The sequence below is a fragment of the Bidens hawaiensis genome, unplaced genomic scaffold (genome assembly GCF_021521415.1).
Source record: "Bidens hawaiensis isolate Kalapana, Puna unplaced genomic scaffold, B.hawaiensis_p1.1 tig00037492_1, whole genome shotgun sequence".
NCBI classification, from domain to species: domain Eukaryota; kingdom Viridiplantae; phylum Streptophyta; class Magnoliopsida; order Asterales; family Asteraceae; genus Bidens; species Bidens hawaiensis.
In genome coordinates this window covers 125,929-151,814 of record NW_027505481.1, presented here as the reverse complement: position 1 = coordinate 151,814, position 25,886 = coordinate 125,929, and the positions used below count along the sequence as shown (strand labels likewise).

Here is a 25,886-nt window from a genome sequence, read left to right as displayed (position 1 = left end):
TTCACACCTGTTATATGAATTTGAAATCTTGTCTTCCAGGTTGTAAAATCGTTTAAAGTCATTAGCTTTGGTGGCTTGTTATAGCTTCCCGATTCAGAATCACTTTCGAGAATCGATTGAATCCTCTTGTTGGTACTCGAACTTGCAGCCATCTTTGTTTCTTTGCTTTAACGTTGAACTGTTGATCGAATGGGTTTGATTCGATCGGATGAGTGACCTATTCGATCGAATGTGTTCTGGTTCGATCGAATGTCTCTCTGAAATGCTGATCTGTAAGTTATTCGATCGAAAGTGAATCTGGTTCGATCGAATGGGTTGAGAAGTTCGATCGAAAGAGTTTCTGGTTCAATCGAACGGGTTCTGACAGTCGAATAAGACAAAGATCGAATCGGCGGATCGAATAAAAGACTTATTTGATCGAATGGTGACTAATTCGATCGAACGAACAAATCTGGTTCGATCGAATGAACTAGGAGTAATTCTCGGCGGGAAAAAAAACTGATTCGGTCAAAGTTTAAACTTGTTCGATCGAATAGGAAGGCTATTCGATCGAATGAGTTCCAAAAATAGACACGTTCGATCGGAAAATCTGGAAATTCCAAAATTAGAAGATTTTGACGGATTTTCGAATTTTGAATCAAAAACACAAATCTTGGAAGATCAAGAAGCAACTTAAGATCAAAATATGACTTTTAACACAAAAACAACTTAAGACCAACCAAAAAACGGATCAAAACCACCAAAAATACGAAGAACACGAAGAACGCGAGGAACGTTCTTGACGAAACTCGAACTTTTAACACACAATTCTAAGATCAAAACACCAAAGTATGACAATTTTAACAGTTTTTGACAAGAACACGACGAACACCAAGATCAAAAACACCAAAAATTCGGAATTTTCCGGCAAAAATTACGATTTTCGCGAGAAAAACACGAATTTTACCACGAATCTAACGTGAATCTAGAACCAAAGGCTCTGATACCACTTTTCTCTGTTCTTCTGTGTTCTTATAACAATCACCACTGTAGAAGCTCAATGAACAAGGGGTTATCCATTAAACTTGTAAACGATAATTCCTTCAGGTGATTGTGCTTTGTTCATTGCCCCAATTTGCCGCTTTAACCATTAAACATTTAAACGCTCTGACTTTGCCGGCAAATATCAGTGAAAATTTCACTGTCACCAAACTTTTTCTGGATTGTAATCAACTTGTATAGAATGTCCAGAAAAATCTTCATCACTGACCCGAAAATTAACCGAAAATTTCCCGGAAATTTTGTCGAAAAAATTTTATTTTTGCCAAACTTTTTCAGAAGACTTCCCGACTGATAAAAATGGCTTGGGCAAATTTTCGTGTAAGCGGGCGTTTTTACTGGACAATCCATATGAGCAGCAAAACTTCGCAAGTGGAGACTTGGAAGAAGGTGAAATTTCACACAATTTCACAGAAGAAGAACTGGAACAAATGTTTGAGCTATACAATGAAGAAACAGGCAAGTATCTGGCTTTGCCTTCAACAGAACAAACATCTTCTTCGGCTGCTACACCTGACTCAACATCATCTACGGCCGCTGATCCCTCTCAATTTGATGAAGTTGAAATGGAAGACTTGACACAGGAAGAATATCCAGAATACTACACGTCTCAAACTGACAATCTTCCTAACTCTGCAAGTTTCTTCCAAAATGTAACAGAGGAGGAAATACAGAAGAAGGCTGACAAAAGGTCAAACACAATGAAACAGCCTTCTGAAGCAGATCAAGCCGAATTCGTTGAGAAAACAGAAGAATGCAAGAAAGCTTTCAACGCTATTCTTGAGAAGATAAGGTCCAGACGACAAGCAAAGCCGACCATTCCTCACACAACGTCTTATCAGATGAAGGGTCGTAGAACTTCAGGAGAGATTATTGCTTGGGCGTGTCTGAAGGATCTTAATTGCATTGCTATCAAGAGAGAAAAAGGGGTTGAGTACTTTCAACGTATCACTGACTTGAAGACTCTTCCTACTTATGATCTAAACCGTCTGAACTATCTTGATATGCTTTACGCCAGTTCATCTCCATTTGCCACGTACTATCAGAGTGTATTGCGAAAGGAATACAACTCAAAATGGAAGATGATCACTCCACAGAGGCCAAAGAGATATACAAGTAAAAAGGAGATCGATCCGATCACCAACAGGCCAATGATTATCTTGAAGTACATGCCACCACTCACGATGAAGAAGACTCCTCTAAGAAAGATGAAGCAGGACTTCTACAAAGCATTCAGGCATTGGTACTATGATGGAAGACTGCATGAAGCAGTTATCGTGCTCAACGACAATGGAAATTGGAGCACAATTCGCATATTTGATCCTATGTGGCTCACAAACTTGTCACGGGAGGATGTCTATACACTATACAATACAGAGATTCTTTATGCCCCCGAAGACAGAGAGCAAGCATTAACGTATAGAAATGTCATTAGGATTTGCTTTGCCTATGACATACATGCAGGATCAAACTGGAAAGAGCAACAGAAGAAGTATGCACAAGAAACTGAAGCTTAATTGTCATGTTTATTTTGTTTCTTGTTGTAATTCAAGGTTTAATCTTCTGATTGTAATTGTTCTTGAGTTGAATGTAATTTGTTTTGGAACATTGTGATAGATTGTGCTTAAATGTTTATCTAAAATTCCAATTGACAGCTTCTCAGGATATGCGGAACCTATGGTAAGTCTGACTGACTGAACCATTTGATCTTGAGAGAACTTCATGAAGAAAGGAGTTCGTGGATGCAACGTGCGCACCACTAGCTTTGAGAAAAGAGAGAGTGAGATAACTCCAAGGGGGAGTTACGATCGAGCAAGAGAACTCGATTGATTATAAGTAAATAGAACTGGCTCCAAGGGGGAGTTTGTTAGGACATGAAATGTCATGTGTATGTCCCCAGTTCTATCAGGATGGTTCGATATGAAAATAACGATCGTGAAACCAAGTTAACGGACTGAAAATGTCAAAAGAAACTGATTCGATCGAATCAGTGACTGATTCGATCGAACCAGGACTCATTCGATCGAATGAGATACTCATTCGATCGAATCAGTATACGATATATAAACGAAACTTAGGAAATTTCACAGGTGAGAGCACACATTACACACAGTCACGAACCTGCTACTGCCGAAAATCCTCTCTGCCCATCTTCGTCGTGTCGGTCTTTTCCTCCGTCCCTAGGTGTCAAACCGTCTTAGGAATCGTAACCGTGCGTTGTTGATCACCACCGAATCGCCGTGTTAGAGGATTCCGCACTCTAACACGTTGCCCCGTGAATCGTTGGGAAACCGTGTCCCGCACCGGTCCTTAGGACATGAAATGTCATGTGTATGTCCCCAGTTCTATCAGGATGGTTCGATATGAAAATAACGATCGTGAAACCAAGTTAACGGACTGAAAATGTCAAAAGAAACTGATTCGATCGAATCAGTGACTGATTCGATCGAACCAGGACTCATTCGATCGAATGAGATACTCATTCGATCGAATCAGTATACGATATATAAACGAAACTTAGGAAATTTCACAACAGAGAGCACACATTACACACAGTCACGAACCTGCTACTGCCGAAAATCCTCTCTGCCCATCTTCGTCGTGTCGGTCTTTTCCTCCGTCCCTAGGTGTCAAACCGTCTTAGGAATCGTAACCGTGCGTTGTTGATCACCACCGAATCGCCGTGTTAGAGGATTCCGCACTCTAACACGTTGCCCCGTGAATCGTTGGGAAACCGTGTCCCGCACCGGTCCGACAATTATATATCACTTGTAAAGACTAAGTGGCAAACGCAATAACTAAAGTCCTTCATTCACATCGAACCGTTTAATATTGGATAATAGCGAGTCATTGTTGAGTAGTACTACTGGGTTTGACAAACCCCACCCAACGCTAAACTCGACTGGAGGTCGAGTGGGTGTAATCTTGGCTAAACACATACCATGGTCGGGATAGACCTGGTGGCAAGGCAAATGATAAACAGTCAGCTTCGGTGTCGAACACTTAGTAATACTTGTTTTATAGGCTAGCTACCTATAGATATATAATTGACATAACACTATCTGGTAACGCAAAACGCTTAACGCAAAACCCTAAACGCTTTATTTTATATAAACTTGTGAACTCACCAACCCCGTGTTGACACTTTTAGTATGTTATTCTCAGGTAGCCGAGGCGGGCGCGCGGTTTAGGATCATGCATTGCTTGAAACACTTTTAATTATGCAAACTTATTTTAAACTGTTATCATTGGGTTTTTAAGTCGTCCTGCGTGACGCAACATTGGTTTCTATGGTTTTACGCTTCCGCACTTATTTTCATTTAAACGTTTTTATGGTTTGATTATAACTAATGATTCCGATCCTGTTAGTTCACACCCTCTGACGGTAAAACTCCGTTAGTGGATTTTGAGGGTGTGAAAAAATATTTCCTTATACACAACATTTTTGGTTTCACTAATCAATTTGGATTCCTTATCTAATAAAACAATCTTAATACCTTCGCGAGTCTTCACTCTAGACAAAGCAACATAAAGCTGGCCATGTGTAAAAACCAGGTCTTTTAAATATAATCCAACACGCGATAAAGATTGTCCTTGACTTTTATTTATAGTCATTGCAAATCAAACCGATATAGGAAACTGTCTCCTCTTTAACCTGAATGGACGCTTCTTATCAGACGGTGTAAGACTTATTCTGCTAAGTAAAGTACGAAATCCAATATTAGTACCAGAAACAACCTTAGCTTTAATGACGCGTTTACCCAAATTAAAAACTTGTAGTCGAGTTCCATTGCACAACCCTTTTTTCTGATTAATATTTCGTAGTAACATAATAGGAACTCCAACCTTAAGTAACAAACGATGGTTTGGCATTCCGGATGTCTTTATACCATTAAGAAAATCAGGAGAGTACAACGTGGGATCAAAATCCTCAGATACACTTTCAACCTCGTCGATGCTATCTGACTTAAGTACTCCATTTATTGACCAGGAAAATACGCTAACATACGATCATTAATCTCTTGAACCACATCATTTAATGGAGCAAGAAACGCCCGTTCTTGAAAGTAAGTAAGATCATTAAACCTATCTAACATAGAAGGATTAACAAAGTCTATTAAATCAGACATATGATCAAGGGAATCTTTTAATAGAAGATCCTCTGGAATTGATATAGTTGCTTCACCATCATTAGGACCACCAAGATTACCTTCACCAATATCCAACAACCAATCAGCGAATTGTTTAATCTCTAAAGTATTTGACATTTGAGAACAAACAGTCAACCTCATGTTCTTAGTTAGTTTCAAAACCTTACAATTTGACCATATGTAAGAAGAACTAATTGTGGCGTTCACACAATCGTTTCTTGTTCCATTCTGTACAACAGGTAAAATCTGTCTGAAATCACCACCAAGAACAACTACCTTACCTCCAAACAATGATCCAGAAGTGTTGCCCAAATCAACGTTCATAACATCTTTTAGGGTTATGTCCAATGCTTCGAATGCATGTTTATGAATCATGGGAGCTTCATCCCAAATTATTAATGATGTTTTCTTCAATAATTCAGAAACATCTGTATTTCTCTTAACTTGAAAATGTTGATATGTCAACATTATATTCAATAAAATAATTAAAAAACATAAATTTAAATGTGAAATAATCTAGACTTAATGAAATTTATAATAGTTACCTGACATTGGGTGTCCTCGGTAAGATTGATTGGAACAAGGAATCTGGAATGAGCCGTTCTACCGCCTTCTAATAATAAAGATGCTATTCCACATGAAGAAACATTAAGAACAATTTCTTCCTTTGACCGAATTGAGGCAGATAAAGTTTTCCATAAGTATGTTTTGCCAGTACCGCCGTAACCATACACGAAAAAACACCACCTTTTTTACATTTCACGAAGTTGAATATTTCGTTGTAAACGCTTTTTTGTTATCAGTTAGAGATGTGTACAAAAGCTTAAAATCATTTGACAAAGAATCCTTATCATAAGATAATTCTTCCATCATAAGAGGATTCATTGACGTAGACACATATTCCTAATCTGGAAAAGGCATGTGTGAAAACCTACGTAGAGATGAATTGTTTGATACCAAAAACTCCTCAATATGAAGTAATGCCAAGTTCTTCAGTTGCTTGTCACTAAGAGACAAACCTGAAAAAAAAAAATCTACCTTAAACTAAACTACAAAAAGACAAGTTCACACATATAACAAAACTGTAACATCCTAAAATATTATAACGTTAAATAAAGAAAGTTACGTTTAGTGATTTCGCGTTATTAATTAATTAATATCGAGTAAAGAACGGATCATGAACTTAGATTAATTTAGGTGGGTTAAGTGGTAATGGGCTTTAGGTCCATGGGCTTCAAGAGGTATAAATACCCTCTTAAACCAACCTAAAACCCTATACCCTCATTTCTTTCCATCCTAATCTCTACACACTTAAAAAGACACACATCCTTCACCATATTACGGCCGAGAGAGAGACGAGAGGGATTTGAGACCAAACGGACGCTAGCTTGTAGTAGATCTTTACCACACGAGCTATATACAAGATCTAGAGTTCATAACCAAGCTTAACGAAATCCAAACGAGCACTAAAGGTACGTCTTTTACCTTAAAGATTACGTTTTTATTAACATTTAACCTTGAAACTTAGAACGAGAATGGATCGGGTGTAAATGAAACGTAAAGTTGTAAACTTGAGGCTAAAACGAACTTACAGGACCTGCGATAGGTGCGGCTCGTTTAAAGATAAACCTTAGACCTAATATTAAACGTTTTAATCATAAAGGTCCGAACTTTATATGTTTTCGAGTCAAGTTTTATCCGAGAATGAACACGAGAACGTTTACGGGTTTGATCCGTGTCATATTCAAGGATTTCACGACAAAACGATTATGATTAAGGGGTTTTAGAGCGAACAATAACTATTGCTGAGCAACTTCGCCTGCAAAGCTAAGTTCGCTCAAGGTTTAAGTTCGCTAAAGACTAAGTTCGCCGAATATTAATTTCGCTCAAGTTAACTTCGCATCTATACAAGTTCGCCTACTATGAACTTCGCCTAATACAAGTTCGCTGATGATAAGTTCGCATGACGTTAAGTTCGCTTACAATAAGTTCGCTTAATGTTAAGTTCGCTTATTGTTAAGTTCGCTTAATGAAAGTTCGCTGGAGTTAGCAAATTAGAAAATAAATTAAAAAAAAACCTAATGAAAAATGTGTTAAGACAGTTAATGGAAATAAAATTTTTCCAGCTCGACCCCAGCTAGGGGCTCTGCCCCTTGGACCCTGCTAGGGGCTGCCGCCCCTAGAACCCCGCTGCCAGGGGCGCTTCCCCCGGACCTCCGTTCGTTGTGGGTTATAATTGAACTAGAAACACAATATAGATAGCGATAGATGATTGATACGTGTATTGTTATACAGTTAGCCGTGCACAGCTCAAGAAGGGAATAACAATTAACGGTGAACGTAACCGTGTTCAGGTGAGTTTCTAGCCCCATTTATGTGTCATGTTTTCGGGGCTGTGTGCATACTCAATATGTTTGTTAATACGCTTATCCTAAGAGATAAGCGTATGCCTTATGGGAATAATGTGAAATGTATGAATGATTTCTTGATGGTACGTGAACGATCTTCGGATATTGCACGTACTGTCAGGTTGTAACGCTATGTATAAGGTAAGTATGATATGTATGCTTATGTGTATGAACGTGATAAAGTTAATAAAAGAAGGAAAGGATGGTTGTATGGTTGTATGGTTACGAAAAGTGTACCGAGCCCTAATAATACTCGAGGTATGATGTATGGTTGTATGGTAACGAAGAGGGAATCGAACACTACTAATATTCGAGAACTAGGGAACCGAACCCTACTAATATTCGAGGAAAGAGGGTACCGAGCCCTAATAATACTCGAGGAAGGAGGGTACCGAGACCTAATAATACTCGAGGAAGGAGGGTACCGAGCCCTAATAATACTCGAGGAATGTAGGGCGTAATGCTCTTTATAACGTAAGATATGAAAGCAAGTTAGTACAAAAGAAAATATGAAAGTATGAATGAAAGAATATAAGTAAGTTTGTATTGTATAATGTATGATTAACTAGAACTCACTCAGCTTAGCTGACTTTTAGTATGCACGCAGGTGAGTAGGATGAGGCAGCTCGCTTGAGGTGACTCGTGGCATTGAATAAGAGGCTGGCATCAGAAGGCTCAAGACGTGATATGTTTTAATTACTTTGTTTTTGAAAGACAAGTTGTTGTTTAAAACAAGTTTTGGATTGTTACGAAATGTTTTATGAAAGTTTTTAATGTTCCGAGAATGTTTTAATTAACTCTGATATTTATAACTGCGTTTATGAGTAAATCCAACACAAAAGTAGGGCTACCGGTAACGGGGCCTTACAAAAACTAACCTGGATTCTTGTGTTTTTTTTGTTGATGATAAAGAATCCCGTCGACTAAAAATTGCCATGTATTATCCCAAACATAATCAGGTCTTGATAAGGAGGATGTTATAAGCACTGTTGCAAATAAATTTCTTAAATAATATCCGTTTGCGGTATGGCTTGCTTCCTCAATTGCTTGTATGTACTCCTTATCGTCGTCTAAAAGCCCTCTTCTATAACATCCATCTCTAAAACAATCACAAACAAAACCATCTACTGTTCGAATATCTTCAAAACATTTCGGTCCTTTAACCTTGTTTAAAAGTATTCTTAAGTAGTATGCCTCGTCAAATGATGCGGGAACGGCATGAATTCTACCAATAGAAAACCCACTTTGCATTTCTACCCATTTTGGTGGTGATGTTTTTTTCCATACAAACTGTGTTGGAAACTCAGCATATGATAGCCTCCTTTCATGCTCGTAGTTTCTATTTGCTTCCATCCAACCAGTAAACATTGAAACTGAATTGGAAGTCTTGGTAAGAACATCTTCAATATCTTCCTCAGGGCCATAAATTACTTGTTGTTGACCAGGTAAATGAAAAGGAAGTATCGTAACAGCTGAGACCCTGTAATGAACATCAAAGGCAAATATTCTCCAAGCAGCCTCACATGCAGAAAGATATCTACAATCATAAAAAGCTTTAATCTCATCTACTTGAGGTTCTTCATTGTCGGCGTTGTTATTTTGGACAAGAGAAATTGTAGCTCGATCTGGACCATTATTTATATATTTAAACAAATACTTGATTGATCCTTCTTGATTGCACCACTCGACATTTATATGGGCTTGATACTTTCGTAAAAGAATTTTGTTGTAAGGCACAACACTTCTATTATCTAGATTTATACCTTTCTTAACGACGTAACGTCCATTGTCTCTTCTTTTATAAAGTAGAAAACCGTTGGAATCTATACTTGTCTCATTTTGAAATCGTTTTGGGAAATTTTTTGAACATTCTCTATCAATCATGCAGCTACAGCTCGGATTACCCTCACCACAAGGACCATGAAGCATATGATCTGACACAAGCTGGTATAGGTCTGGTTCAGTGACCTTGTCAGGAATTTCACTTGAAATAAAATTATCTATATGGGACGGATTGTGAATTTTATTCTTTGGAGCAATGAATAGGAAAATATGGGCATGAGGCAGACCACGTTTCTGAAACTCAATTGTGTAAACGGCTGCATTTGGAATCAAACAAACAAATTAGCAAAAATTAAATAAAATAAATATCTTTAACAAACAGTAAACAAAATATAAAATAAAAATATTAAATAGGGAACCGAACCTGCTTTAATTTTTCCAAACAAAGCCTTATCCTTCAACAACTTAATCATTGAATCAAGCTTCATTTTGAAAATCCTACATAGTATATCTGGCTTGTCTTCAGAATTTAAATTGGTATCCTTTAAAAAACGTTTTACTTCTGGCCAACCGGGATTGCACGTAATGGTTAAGAAAAAATCTGGATAACCGTACCATCTACAAAGACACATAGCGTCCAAGTAATTTTGTATCATATATCTACTTCCACCAGTAAAAGATGATGGAAGAATTACACGCTGCCCAAGTGTGGAAACATTTGAATTTCCTGCCGTCTTATGGTTTTGAAGGCTTTCATAGGTGTCAGACCTAAGTTCACTCTGTTTTCCACGTATAAAATGCAACCTTTGACTCTCAACCATGGTATATTTGTCAACCAAAAGCTGCTGAAAAAGCCTTCTTCCATTTAAGGGTAGTGAGAATTGGTTCGGCATATCTTGTAACCTATATGCAAAGAACTTTCGCATCGTGCACTTCTTACGGGCAGCCATAGACGAAGGATCGACATTCCTGTGAGGAATGTCTACTTTATAAACATCCTCACCAAAAGGATAAAGCAAAGGAAATTGTAGAGGAGTATAAGAAGAATGAAGTTCAATAATTCATCGAAAACCACAAGACCTGGAGTTAACTATTATATCTCTCTTGTCCATTGCATCACCAATATCTCCAACAATAAGAGCGGCAACCTCAGAGGCCATTGGTAAGTTATAAGTCCTAGCATCACATTTCCTTGTTCCAACAATGCGGAGCTTAAAATCAATATGAGGATTTTCTTTAAAAGTATCACGTACCATAAGATATGCCTGAACCAATGGATTTTGTGAGTCTAACATTTCCTTTAGATAATTAATAATATAATTTTCGTAATTGTCGGCATCTGAAGATGATTCACTGTAAGACAAACAAATAAACTTTAACATTAATATAAAGGAAATATATGATAAAAAAGTAATTGATTTAAAATTGAAAAACATCTAATGTTTAAAAGTAAGCCTTACCCAAAAACTCATTGTCGGTTTGATATTTCTTTCTCCGTATCATAAATGTATAGTTTAGCAAACTGAGGTTTGTTACCATCTAAGGGAAGAAGACTTCCTATAGAATGGTAGTTTTCTCCGCCAAGTCTAAACGTGTAAGGAGCGTTTTCTCTATTAATGGAATTGTCAATTTTTCCACCCATTGATGTAAAGGAGAACATAGAATTGAATCGTCAAATATTTTTCAAAAAATACTTGCTTAGAGGATCTTCGCCACGAAATAACTTTACATAAGTTTCATGAGGTTGCTTTAAATCAGGAAGTTTAACATTTCCATTGCGACAACACAAAGAGAACGTTGTATCGGCAGTTTTTTTCCTCTCCTAGATTCAACTTCCCACAAGCACGCGTTGCAAGACTCACATTTGAAACTTTGATCACCATGATCAACGTAATCTATACAATAAATGAGACATATAAGTTTATGACCAAGATTTATAATATTTAATGTAAAATTATATAATGTATTAAATAATAACCTGTTGATATGCCTTTAAAAACATCAACAACAAACTCAAAATCGTTTAACTACTGCATAGATATAGGAGTAGTATTGGTTGTTTTCCTTGGTCTTCCAGCACGCCTTTTTGATGACGTACTTCCAGAGTTTATGTAGTTAGAAACAGAACCGCTAAAATTTGATGTTGTATTAGGGATGATGTTAGGGAAAATAACACAACCTGCTAAAAACAATATTTTATAACTAATAAAACAACAAATAGATTAATATTACAAATGTATGACTAAAAGGAAAAAGGTTTTACTTGAAGAAGACGACATTGTTTGAGAAGCTTGGTTTAAAGAGTGATTTAATTTATCACGTTTACCATCTACAATTTGCTTTCTTTGTTTTCGATTTGAAGAATAAAAACTACCAAGTTGGGTAGAAATATCATCTGGAAATATATTTATAATATAAATATAATGAAAAATGAATAATGAAAATAACAGTAGCTAGAGAATTAGAATACTTATGAATGACAAAAAGAGAAACGAACGTTGGTTATTTAGGGAATTATTGTTTACGCTTGGTAGTGTTGACGAAGATAAGTTTTCCATCCCTTTGTGAATTGTAGTAACACAACTCCTTTGAACTTCATACGGAGTACGGGTTCTAATGTTTGGATCTGCGTTTATAATTTTAAAATAAGTTCAATAACGTAGTATAGATAAATTTACAAATATATTATAAATATAATATATATAAAACTTAATTGAACCGTTTTTTGATGAATAGTTATTTGATGTGTAATTTTGAGATATACTAACTGGTGTATTGCTTAAAACGTTACCTAACTGGACGATTTGAGGTTGACCTTTATTTCAACAAACATAGGATACAAAAATAGATTAATTCAAAGTAAATGAAAACATTAATATTACAAAACAACCAAATTAAACATTGTTAAAATTAATATTAAAATATTGACGCCTCGAGATATTACCGTATTGATTGGAATGATATACTGGATATGAGTATCCGTTAAAAAAATGTGGTAGGTGGATTCGAATGAAAATTTTGAACATTATTTGACTGGGTTGTGTTGGAAACATCAGACAATGTCTCTCCTTGAAGATTACCTACATAAAACATAAAGAATTCCGTTTAAATGAAAAAACAATCGACTGAGTTGATACAAATATGAACAAAGACTGAAATACCAGTTGGATCGTAGTTCTTGCTCTTTGAAGTGGAGAGAACAGTTTTACGTTTCTTAGAAAATGAAGACATGATTATACGAATAATGGAAAAAAATGGTGGAAGATATGTTGAAAAATCATAGAAAATGGTTAATAGAGGAAAAGATTATGAATCAGTATTTAAGGAATTTATAATATTAATTAAAACTGAAATAAAATGTAATTAATGTAACAAATTGGAAAGAATCTTAAATTAGGGAATATGATATAAATTTCAATTATGAATATCTTTATGAAATCGTAATTTAGTTTAATGTAAGTCTTTATTATTAATCTATTTTGACCAGGTTTATAAAAATAAGTATGAATAACATAAATTTTACATTTTGCATAGGTTATGGTTATACAAAAGATTTTGGTTATCATGATTATGATTGTGTTGACAAATATTTGGTATAAACGTGAATGAATGAAAAAAATAACAATACATAAACACATTATTTCTAAAGCAAACAAAATAAATAAAGATAATTGTTCTTACATTAAAGTTTTAATAAAGTCGAAATTATTGAAATTATAAACGAAAACCAAACATCAGAACTAAATAATTTTAAGAACAACCAAAGCAACATCATTCTTATAATAACGAATAACTAAACTCTTGCCAAAACATAATCGATTGTTGATTACGTAATCCTTCCATCCAATTAACGTAAAGCGACCCTTCTCGTTTTCTCCTCCGTTTTTAACTTTAAAGATTGTTTCATTGCCTGCCAAACTCCTGAACTTAATTAAGCGCCTTCTTTTCAGATTCGCCAGTCTGCCAACTTCAGCAGGTAGTCGCTTACATATTAAAAACAAAATAAATTAGAAACTTAATATGGTTAATTTAAATTTCTAATAACAAACATATAACAAAATAGTTTTCAAACATATAAAACTTATTACCATACGATATTCAATCTTCTTATGGAACTCTAAATAACAATTAGAGTTTTCATCCTTATTATTATCACCATGATCGATAATGGGATTGTGAGAATAACCAACTACTGATTCATAATATGGAGAGTCCACGGTATGTTAAACATGTGTATTGAGATTTGATAATTGATGAAAAACAATTGGTGGTAAATGTGGAAACAATAAAGGAATACCGTTCTTGTCATACACTGTTAAATCAACTGTAGACGTGTTGACATACTTTAACCAAAGAACGTCACCATCTCTGAAAGCTACATCTTGAACCAACTGTTTCCAATCGTCACCAAATAAATAGCGTTTTTTATACAATTTAAAATTTATCTCCCATGATGTTATGATCAAAAAATGAACTTAATTACTCCGATTTGAAGCGCGTCTTGAAACTGAGATTCAATGTTATTCTTTGAAACAACCTGCTAGGAAAATAGAACAGCATAATATATGTTAAAAACCATTTTAATATACATGTTTCTAACACTGACTATTAATTAAAAACAAATAAATTGAAGTATACCAATTTATCATTCATTCTATTATGATCGTATAAAACAAATGCTTGTCGATGCCCAGTAGAAGTTGCGTTCTTGGAAGGAGTTCTAACTAACCATTTACTTTCATCTTCAAATAAAATAAAAATAATCCTCTGATAAGGACGAATCTTCAAAGAACACATTAGATCAGTAACTCCATCAACCAAACAAACTGTTTTTTCATGCTTTTTTAACTCCACTTTCGATGATCCTTTGTAATGTTCAATTTCAACTGTTTTAGGCAATAGGTTAAACATCAAAGGATTTTGCAAGATAAATTCTTTTGGAATTTCCTAATAACAAAATTAAGATTTACAACAATTAGATATTGAACGTTTAGACAAAAATATTATCATAGAATTTTAAGAATACCTGAATAGGAAATAATCTTCGATAAGCATAAGAAAAGAAGTTGTCATCACAAAAATAATCTCTCTACATGATTAAAAATAATATAAATTTAAAATAGTATTTATTAACGGATTAATCTAAGAAATACAACTTCTATAAAAATAGTAAAAATTAAATTATACATTATAGGTAGTAAATTAGAAATTAAGGGATGAATACATACATGAATGACGGCAGGAAGAATGATAAAGAATATGTTAAACCTAAAAGATGATTAGGGATTTATAACACTTTTTAAAATAATATTCTAACTTAGGTAATAGGCGGCCATTTTGTTAGACTGCAAATTAACATTAACATAAAATCAATATAAGAGGATGGTAATTGAAAATGAAAACTACATTCTAGAAGAATCAAAACAAATAAACAAATAAAACACATTTATTTGTTAGTTATACTAAAGCATTTAAACATAAACTATTAACATGTAAAACATCTAGTAAATAATCTAATTTAATATAAAATTAATATATATACTACTAAACATAAGATACTATAACATTTATGATACGTTTTGAACGACATCAACATGACAACATGTATGACGAACAAATTATGATAAACATAGATTTTATAAAATCTATTAAGTTTATAACAAAACATAATAATTAACAAAAGTTATTAAACTGAACAAACATAAAGTGTCAATTGTAGCAGAAGTTAAACAACCAAAACATAATATTCTTGAACCCAAACATGGATACCACAAAAGCTTGTTTAAAACCTATTCAAATACTTGTGACAGGATCAGAGAATGAGTTGGACGGTTGTACTCGAGTAGACATTTCTTCCCCAAATCGAGTGAATTAAGACAAACAAATTCTGGCCAGTCATGAACTCTAAACTTGTAATTACCATGAGTGTATTCAATGTGGATTCTAGTCATCACATCTTCACCATTTGGGTTTATCAACACCAACCTAGTCTCTTTATCTAATCCATTGTCACGTGCAAATTGAACAGGTAAACGTTGTAAAATATATAAACAAAAGTATTTAGTGTTTATAATAATACATACTTGAATACAAAAAAAAAAAGTAAGTATACCATAACCAATTTATGACATGGAAAAAAACCTACCAAACGATCCCTAATAACAACTTCAAGAAAATTGTCACTGACATCCTCATCTCGAATCCAAACACGCTCACCTTCTATATCAACAACACCAAAGCTATCATCATCTAATAATAAAAACATAGAACAAAAGTTAACAAATAATTATATTTAGATACACAAATTATGTGAATATTGGGAAATTAACCTGAGACAGTAACTATATCAACATTGTCCGACCCACCAACAATATTAATTTGTTGAACAAACTGTATCCGTTCAACACCACGACTATCAAACACTATAACCTGAGAGTATTGGGATCAACCGGTAAAAACACAAGATAATCATTAACTTGTAAGTTAACATGCCTTGCTAAACTAGGCCATTCACCAAAAAATGCGTATCCAAGAATACTGCTTTTGAAACTTTTAAACACAAGAGTCCATCTACTTCCATCAGCTGCAGAAACATCCCAGTTGGCAGATAACCTTCCACAATTCAGATATGAAAGATAACATACAAGCTGATCATCTCTTAATTGCTGACATACAAATTTATAAAACATTGTTAAGAATACTGTAAAAGACAAATTTTAAGAAATAAACAAATAAATATATAAAAATTTAAAACTGATATATAAGTAAGAATAAAAAAACGCTTTAACATACCAACTTATTCATTGTTGGATAAGAGACATAGACATCAAAAACCTTATGCTTCCAATCCGGATGTTCTGGAACATATAACAATCTCCACTCGTGTGGCTGAGTGTGAAAGAAAACAAAAACATCACCAAATTCGAAACCGTTGTCTTTTACAAATGGGAACCATCCATTGCCAAATACATACTTATCAAAGCTTAGATCACTATTAACACTACACTCTTGATTTAGATGTGTAATGTTAACGGTCTCATGGACAGAATCATGAGGTAAAAGAAGCTTAAAATAATCTTTGGGAATTTTCTATAAAATACAACAAAAACTAAATTAGCATAGATTAACCTAAAATTTGAAGTACATGATAATAACGACAACTTTTAACTTGTAGATACTGACAATATGTTCAACGAATGGTTGATTAAACACGGCTAATGCAGGATAATTCATCTGATTAGTCAATATTTTTGGTAATTAGCTTTACAGTAATAAAAACAAATATATGAAATTCAAGTAAATGATGAACAAATATGTGTACTAATCAAGAAAAATCTATTAATATAGATTGTTTGGGAATAAAATCAAACACTAATTAGGGTTGAAGTAACCACTTACCTTCAAAACACGGAAGAAAATCGAGAATTGTTTTTATATTGATCGGATTGTTGAAATAGAGTAAAAAGAATTTAAAATTGGTTATAAATGATACCAAAAGTCGGTTTGACCTGGGTCATCAAATGGTAAACGGGTTTCTTGAAAATATAAACATTATATTTTAATCTTGGAATATAATATTATAACCTAGATAGCATATCTATGATATTTATATTCATCTTAAACTTTAATATTTGTAGAAGTTAATTACATTTTTTAGTCAATATTGAATACATTTTTTATAGTCAATATTGAATTATGTAATCCCAAATTTAAAGAATAAATTTTTAAAAAACGTAAAATAATAAAACTAAACTAAAATATATGAGTTGCAATAAATAAAAGAACCAAAATAAGGTTAAGGATAATATAAAGAAATTAAAAACCACCATCATAAATAAGAAATGTATGTAAATAAAATAAAAACCCAACAATAAAGTCTTCAAAAACACCACCAAAATGAAGTCTTAAAATATAATAACACCGAACACACTCAGGTGTATTTATTATTAATTATTAAAATTTAAATAAAATAAAAGCCCAGCAATGAAGTCTTCAAGTCACTTCTCGACCTTCGGAGTAAGAAATTTAACACCATCCTTGCTTGATCAACAACGCTAACCAACTCAGAATCATCTTGAACATCGCTTATCTTCGACTTAGTAGAAGAAAATCCCGATGGTTGATCACCCTCAAAAACATCCACAAGCTTACGCTTCAGTTTGTCATCTGAATCACTACTTGACAACTTGATCTCATTCACTTCATCATCAACCAAACGATAAGAAACTGGAGTCTTGTTATCCCCATTCTTAGAAATCTGCCAAAAAAAAGGTGTAAACAATATAAAAACAAACCAAAAAACAAAATAATGTAAAGTATATAGAAGTGGAAAAAACCTTTAAAGAAGCAGAACTTGTAGATTGAAGATCAGTTAAAGAATTCCAAATGTTAGTGATCCGGAATAAGAAGGCTACAAATATAATACAAAAAATTAAAACATAAGGCAATAATGTAGTTGATACAAGTTAAAGGCAGATGAATTTACCACTATAAACTCAGGCATTAGTCTTTTCTCAATAGCAGATATTATTGTTGATCATATGTTAGCTTTGATATACCGTATACCTCAACATTATTCCTAAAATTGAAATCGGCAATCTCAACTTTAAAAGCAAACTTATTTTCTAACAAACAGTTCAACTCACTGGGAAATCCACTATGCCCAACATCATCCTAAAAATTTATAATAAAAACATGTGTTACATAAACAGTGTTTTATATAAATAAAAAAAATAAGCAGTAGAATATGAATCTTTGTAGCAAGTAATTCAGATGTTGTTTTGTTTGATAATAAGTTTGGCATCCCGATCAAAAAGGGTCAACGAAACAACATCACTGCCATCTTGAACTCTTAGCTTAATCTTAAACCTGAAATAATTTTTTTAATCAACAATATACCAACATTTATTATTAAAACATATTTACTTATACAATATACAATATACCTAGGAGTAGGTGTAACACCCAAAGTGTTACATTTCTGATTCTTGCATTCATAAACATCTTCGCCTTCCACCACAGTCACGCTTACCTTACGACTACAACTATTGCAATCGACATAGTAACATTCTGAATCCGGACAAACCACCTTTATGGTGCCGAGTACTATAATACTCTTTGGCTGAAATAAATTAATTAAAAAAGATAACATAACCTCAGGGTAAATGTTATAAATTATAATTCAATGTTATTATTAAAAAGTACCTGCAATATAGTGCAAATTTCACAAATGTTGAAAAATGATGTAGCCATCAGAAACTCTTCATCAAGAGTAGACATCAATTTTACAGGAATCGGCCTACGAACAGCACCATCAACATTGAAGTCCAAAAATTCAAACAAACTGCAAAACAAATTTATAAGGAGTGAGAAATGCAAAGAAAACAATTATTTAATAAACAAATCAGGATATATATTAATAATATTACCGTGTCTTATAATCTTCAATCTCAGAAATACTATCATTGATGAACACACGAGTAACATCAGAACCGTAGGAATTAGACACATACGGTTTCTCTAAAAATTTAAACACAAGACAGTCATTATGATATTAAAATAAGAAAGTCTTATAAAAAAGAAATTACATATTAAAAATAAAAAACAAACCTTTATGGTATTTAACTCTACTAAATTGCATGAGAATAATGTGATACGTAATAGTGATTCATCAAAATGGTCAACAACATACTTAGAGAACTGTGATACGTAACCCCCCCAAAGAGTAACGTAAACACTGTCACCGCTGTAAAGAAACTTATATTAGAACTAAAATTTTATAGTGTTCCAATATTAAGAAATATTAATACAAACTGACATATAAATTAATGAAAAATATATACCTGATATCAGAAACTTCCATATTTAATCTTGCATTTCTTTTTACATCTCTCATATTAGAATTGTTATCTTTAAAAACATGAACAACATGTCCAATTATATATGGAAGACATCGGATTAAAGAATTAGAAATACAAAAAATGTTGCTAAATAATAAAAAGAGTAAACTATTTAAATAATAACTATCGTAGCTTTCAACGGGATCTCTTTATCAATAACTGACTTGAATGAGTAAAACTTAAAACCGAATGTAGGACCATGAAAATGGCTACAAGGATTTACATGGGTACTGGAGTTTAATACTAACTTATTAGGGCAGTCGATAACCTTGTAATTAGATGCATTAGATCCAAGGCTAGGGTTTACTAAAGTTAATGTAGCATTCTCGTTCAAATAACGTTTAAAACGGAATATATCTTGTTTAAAAACTGTAGACCGCATTCAGTTACCCTGGATTTTTAAAAAAACAAACAACAAATTATGAACCATAATAAAAGGGACAAAAAATCATAAACATAAATGGTAAAACTAAAGATTACCGATTCATCCATAAAAACCATCTCAATCATGAAATCATCATTAGGTTTATTGTTATCCTTGACACTCCAAACCTTCAACACTTTTATCTTAATTGTAGATGGAGTAGATCTAAGCACATCAATCTCATGTAACTTAGTAAACTTCTGGGCCTCCATTGACCTTAAGAAATAAGAACAAAAGTAATTAGTAACGTATAATGAATGAAAAATGTGAAAGATAAAAAAAAATATTAAAAGTAAAATTGACATTAACTTGGATGAAGAAAAACAATGTAGATTCTAATGGCTCAAGGTGATGAGAAAGATTAAAATATGAACGAATATATAGTGTAAATTATGTAGTTTTTTATGTAAAATGAAATATAAATAGAAATGATTTTCAATAATTGGGAATTATAATTATAATTCTGGACAAATTGATTTGGACGTCATATAAAACTTTCAACATGATTTTGACTAATTGCAAATTATGTTGTTCAACCAATAAAATATTTTTAGTGTTACAAAATAATCTGAAACATTTATATATTTGATTTGGACTAAAATATATTTAGTGTTACAAAATATAATTGTCACATATATTGTTTAAATAAAATAAAATATATGTAACATTAATTAGTTAAGGGATTGTCAAAAAAATATGTCATTAGAATAATACAAGTCAAAACATTTAGAATTAAAGGAAACATGTTAAATAGGAAACAAGAGACTTTTTGACCGTATATTAAACGAAATTCAAAAGAAACATGTTAGTAAAACAATTAATATGGATATTTATTATAAATTAAAACTATAATTCAAATCATATACCAAAAATGTATAGAGATACCATAAATAAATTCTATAAATTGATTTACAATGTAAATGTAAATTAGTAAAGTTGTTACTCCGTATTATGTATTATTATTTATAGATTATGAACATTTAATTTTAGATAACTTATTATCATGTAAATTATAGTTAATTTAAATTTTAAGAATTTTATTATAGATGCTAATGACAAAGTTCCATATATGTCTAAATGTTATTGTATAATTAGAATTGATATGATCAAATAGTAAATGAGGTAAAAAATAAATTATACTTGTAAAATCGATTTTCTTTATAAACTAAGGAAAGTCATTGTGTATAAATATAAATGAAATTAATTGTATTAATTGAGGAAAGTCAATGTATATTTCCGAATTTTGTTATGTCCACAATAATTAGGAAAGTCAAACTAATCCTACTATACTATTAAAACAAATTAGTTTGCCTCCACATGCCCCTCTTCTATTGGATGATTTCCTTTATTTCCAAATATATCTTGCACTTCTCTATTTTTCTTACTAATTAAATAAATTAAAAATAAAATCAATTGTTTCAAAAATAATTTTATTTAATCAGGACCTATTTATATTATTTGATTACCCGATTAAAAACATTCATCAAATAACGTTTACTCTAATTCACTCTCGCTTCCTTCACGGCGCTCAGTCAAGATTCATAATCAACAAGGTATAGTCAAGATTTCATATTTATGTTTTATGGTAGTAATAGTTTTTGATATCGTTGATTGATTAAATGATATCATCTTAGTTTGTAACAATTATTCTTCTAGCAACTGTAATTGCTTAATATAATTGGTTTTGATGATATGTTTTCGACTGATTTATGCTTTTATTCCATTGTTTGTTAATGATTCTGTTAATCGAAAAGTTTGAATTCGATTTAGGGTTTTACAAAGGTTTACAACAATGCAGTTTTTCAATTGAATAGGTGGCTTTTCTACAAAATCCGTATCTATGCTTAAAATTAAATTAAGTTATCTATTGTTTGTTTGCCTATTTGCCAATTGGTGATTATGTCTTGGTTTATGTGGTATTTAAGAAACAAATTCATATGCAATTGTGAATAATAAGCTCTTTAAGTCTGGGGACGCATCACCATTGTAGCTTTTGGTTGAAAAGGTAGATTAATTGCACAATGTTATTATTTAATAATCATTTTAACAAGAATCTTCCATGTTCGTTAATTAATGTTTATAATTTGCATATGCCACTATTTTGAGGTACTTAGAGAAGTAGCCACTCTTTTTCAATTGCAGCACCAGCATGTTTTACGTTACTATCAGGTAATTTTCTATTTGTCGTTTTTCATGTTGAAAATATATATTAGAGGTCGCAATATGGGTAACCTTTTGTTATGGTTCTGGTCACATTTCAAATTTCATGAACATAAAAATTAGACATATTATTAACTGCTTAATTAACAGCTATTTTTAATAAATCAGTTAATCAATTTATAAAACTGCTTAATTAGAACTTTCAATTTATAAAACTGTATAATTAGTAACGTTTTGAATTAAGAAGTCAATGAATTAGACCTATGTTTGACTGCGTTTTCTCTTTTTCCTAATTTAGACCTAACAACCCGAATCTTTTAATTAAGATCAATCAATTTGTAAAACTGTTTTGACATTTCTTTAAATTTAGTATGGTCAGCGTAAAATTTATATCAGGCAATCAATGTATTATAAATTCCAAATTTTAGTCACCCATTTCTAGCTATATAACCCGATACTCATCCATTTTGCACACGAAAAATCATTTGCAACCTACAGTTCATCGTTTGTGTACATTCAATCTTTGTAAGCGGTGTAATTCTTAATTAGTTTATCATACATTTTAATTAAGTATTTTGTGTTTTATTTGTATTTAAATTATGTGCTAACTATTTGTAAAAACTGTAATAATTTCACAAACAGCCGAATGGAGAAACAAAATATAACAATGTTGAATGAGCCGGGAGTTCTTAAGAATGGTTGTGTTTTAAAGGTGCGTATTCTAAAGAATGGACCACTAAAATTGTTTTTGTTACTATATGGTTTATTATGTACGTTTAGTGATATCTTTTTAGTTTGTAGGGTAATGAGTCGTTTTTTCTTCTTGTTGAAGGTGCACTCTATCAATAACAAGTTGTTTTAAAATATGTTAGTTGAATGTAAAACATCATCTGCCTTACCCATTGTAGATAATCAAAATAGTTAATCAAACTCAAAATCAAACTGCATAATAATAAAAAATGGAAACACAAGTGTATTATTTAAATTGAAGACTAAATGAGGATGATTATTATGTGTGTAGAAAGTAGAGGCACTATATTAAATTGAATTGTGTTAGTTTCTTTTCCAAAAGAAAGAGATTTATGTGCTCACTGTTCAACCCAATATTTCTTTTAATTTTAACTACCTTTGGTCGGTAACTTGTGTTCTTCAAGATCTTTGCTATGTTTTTGTAACCTTTTTAATGAGCCCCATCATAAAAACTCGGAAGTATAACGACTTTCTTGGTGTTTCAATACAAAAGTCGAAATCTTTGATTAGGTATGTTAGTTTTCTTTACCAAAATAAAGAACTTCACGTGCTCAATTTTCAGCTCAATTTTTTATATTCTAAATAGTTTTTGGTTGTTATAATGTGTTATTGAAGATTTATGCTATGTTCTTGTGATCTATTTAATGGGCCCATCTTAAAAACATGAAGTATGATGATGCTCATGATGTATTCAGAGGCGGATCCAGAAGGTTTTGTTAGTGTGGGAAAAATTATGTCAGACAAGATGAATTGGTCAAAAAGTGTCAGTCAAAATAAGCCCGGTTATTAGGGTTCGGGTATAAACAATTCATTTGTTTACTTTATGATATGCCAAATTATTCATACTTATCACCTAATGATATGATGGATTTACAACATTTCCTATCAAACTTAAACGTGTATAAATTTTTTATTATCACAATAATATACCACAAACATGAAAACATAAAAAAACGCTTACAAACAAAGGCAAATAGAAAACATTTGTAAACCACAAATGTAATATAAAAAAACAGTTTTGAACGAAAAAAATTAGAAAATAAAGAACATGATCAAGTATTCCGATAACATTATATATTATTTGCTTAATGTATTTTACTTATGACGATTATATCTAACATGGAATGTTAAATTATTGTGTTGTTTAAATCTCAAATAATAAAAGGTATTTTGTTTTTTTAGTTGAACAAAAAAAGGTTGTTTTAAACTTGTATTAAATCTATGAATAACCATGTGTTTTTATGACCACATGTTTTCATATGGAAATTTGTATTCCCAATGCAATTTCATCTTCTTCATTCATTTTTTCATAGCTTTCATGGCTTCCTTGCAATCAAAAAACCACACAACCTCTTTTATTGTCTTCTCTCTTTATTAGTTTCTTTCTCATATAAGGTGCCTCCTAAATATTTGAGAAGGGGTCTACTAAAAGAAATCAAAAATTTTCTACTGCTGAGATGAATCTCAGTGGGGGTCTATACCCCCCTTGAACAACACTTAGATCCGCCTATGGGTGTATTAGACGTAAAAGTTGAATCCTGAATTGGGTATGTTAGTTTCTTGAATGGTTTTATATAATGTTTAAATCTAAGTCCTTGAAAAATAGGGTATGGATTCATTAACGTTTATTTAGTTTCATTTACTTTTGATTACAGATATTGTTTTGCAAACTGAATGCTCATTATTAATGTTTTTGTATCTATTTATGGATGGACATAGATGAGACAGAAGCAAATAAAGATAGAAAGTTAATAGAATTGGAGATAGAATGTTTAGAAGTGTATAGAAGAAAAGCCAATGAGTCATACTGAAAAGAGGAAAGAATAAAACAATAAAGAGTCTTATTGAAAAGATTAATGGTGAAATTGGGATGCAATCAAATTACAAACTCAATGAATCTTGAAGAACAAGATTTGTCTATCAGATTACTTGGTGAATACCAATCTCATCTTTTGGTCTCTTCAAAAGGAAAAGGTAACACTTCATTTGTTAATAAAAGTTGACTACTATATCATTATTTTTGTAAAAGCTTTTAAAGTTCATATTATCTAATTTTAACCTTAAATCTCAAGACTCCTTAAATTTTGCCGAGAATATATATTTTTTGTATTTAGCTATTTATCCATCTTCTTTAGTAATTAGTTTCTATTATGTAATCATGAACAATAATATTATATAGCTGTGATTTTTTTAACTTTTGTGTTGAAACTTGAAAGTAACAAATCAAAAACACTTCGAATTGAGAATCGAGATCACAATCGAATCCCAACTCCTCTTTAATCTAAACTTCGTTTTGTCGGTTAAGCATAAATCACTATGGACGAGCATTCGGACGATCTAGACCAACTTCTAGATATTAAGTTGGTTTTAAAATCGTTGATTTGTTTATATTCACTGATTGATTTGATTGGATGTTGAATCTCAATTAGATGCTTTAGACGATTTCCAAACTAATAATATATTAGAAATGAACCAGATGCATACATGAGGTAAGTGTCTGTTTTATGTATCAATGAGTTGTTGATCAGTTAATGTATGATTAATTTAGTATAGGTGATTTATATGAAGTTTGAAGTGTTATTGGTAACACGCTATCAGATATTTGTTCATGTTTGATGTATTGAAGTCAAATAATTGATTAGGTGATCTTTTAGTCAACTATTTTTCTGTTTATAGACTTGATTTCTGAAATAGTTCACTACATTAAATTTATTTGATTTCCGATTAGTAATGGCGTGATATATGGATCGATGGTGGACTGTTTTTTGTTGTAGATATCAGTCACGTAGTTCAACTGAATATGGGCGGTAAGTACACATATGTTTATATTATCATTGTATGTAGATAAGAAGATGTTACTAAAGTAATTGTCGTTCATTGTTTCTGTTTTGTCGATTCAGTAATCAAGGCACGCCTTTCCGGATTATTTATCAATTTTGAAGCTTATGTGATATGGTACATGGCAAAGATGGAAAGATGTTCCTAAAGTACACAAAGAACGATTTTTGAGTGTTTTCAGGCAGGGCCGTCTCATGGGTAAGCTAAATGAGGCAATCGCTTTAGGCCTTCATATTTTTAGGGCCTCTATCTTAAATAAGAGTTAAGTATTATGAGATTTTGAAAGTAAAGTTTTTTAAAATTAGTAACTCAATAATGAGCCACAAGCTAAGGATGATTGCTTCATATTCATTGTCATGACATATCATCCATATTCTATAGTGTTTGTTTACTCTCTAGTTGTCACACCCCGACTTAGGGCCTAGGCGTGTGACCA

General features: G+C 32.2%; 1 protein-coding gene across 1 annotated transcript; it reads right to left on the bottom strand.

The window, feature by feature from the left end:
* Window positions 1-4,659: 4,659 nt before the first annotated feature.
* On the bottom strand, window positions 4,660-10,329 carry LOC143613447 (uncharacterized). Its single transcript, XM_077087148.1, has 6 exons — window positions 9,804-10,329; window positions 8,476-9,696; window positions 6,125-6,208; window positions 5,735-5,817; window positions 5,048-5,627; window positions 4,660-5,000 (listed from the first exon to the last, which is right to left on the bottom strand). Exons 1-6 carry the CDS (start codon window positions 10,327-10,329, stop codon window positions 4,660-4,662), a joined length of 2,835 nt encoding a protein of 944 aa, XP_076943263.1.
* Window positions 10,330-25,886: the final 15,557 nt, after the last annotated feature.

What these genes read in the sequence shown, in the direction of transcription:
- LOC143613447 (XM_077087148.1), bottom strand. Translation starts at nt 10,329, where the DNA reads ATGGCTGCCCGTAAGAAGTGCACGATGCGAAAGTTCTTTGCATATAGG. An exon ending in GTTTGGAAAAATTAAAGCAG is followed by an intron (nt 9,697 to 9,803) that starts GTTCGGTTCCCT and finishes TTCCAAATGCAG; the next exon opens with CCGTTTACACAATTGAGTTT. An exon ending in CCGAGGACACCCAATGTCAG is followed by an intron (nt 5,628 to 5,734) that starts GTAACTATTATA and finishes TTTCAAGTTAAG; the next exon opens with AGAAATACAGATGTTTCTGA.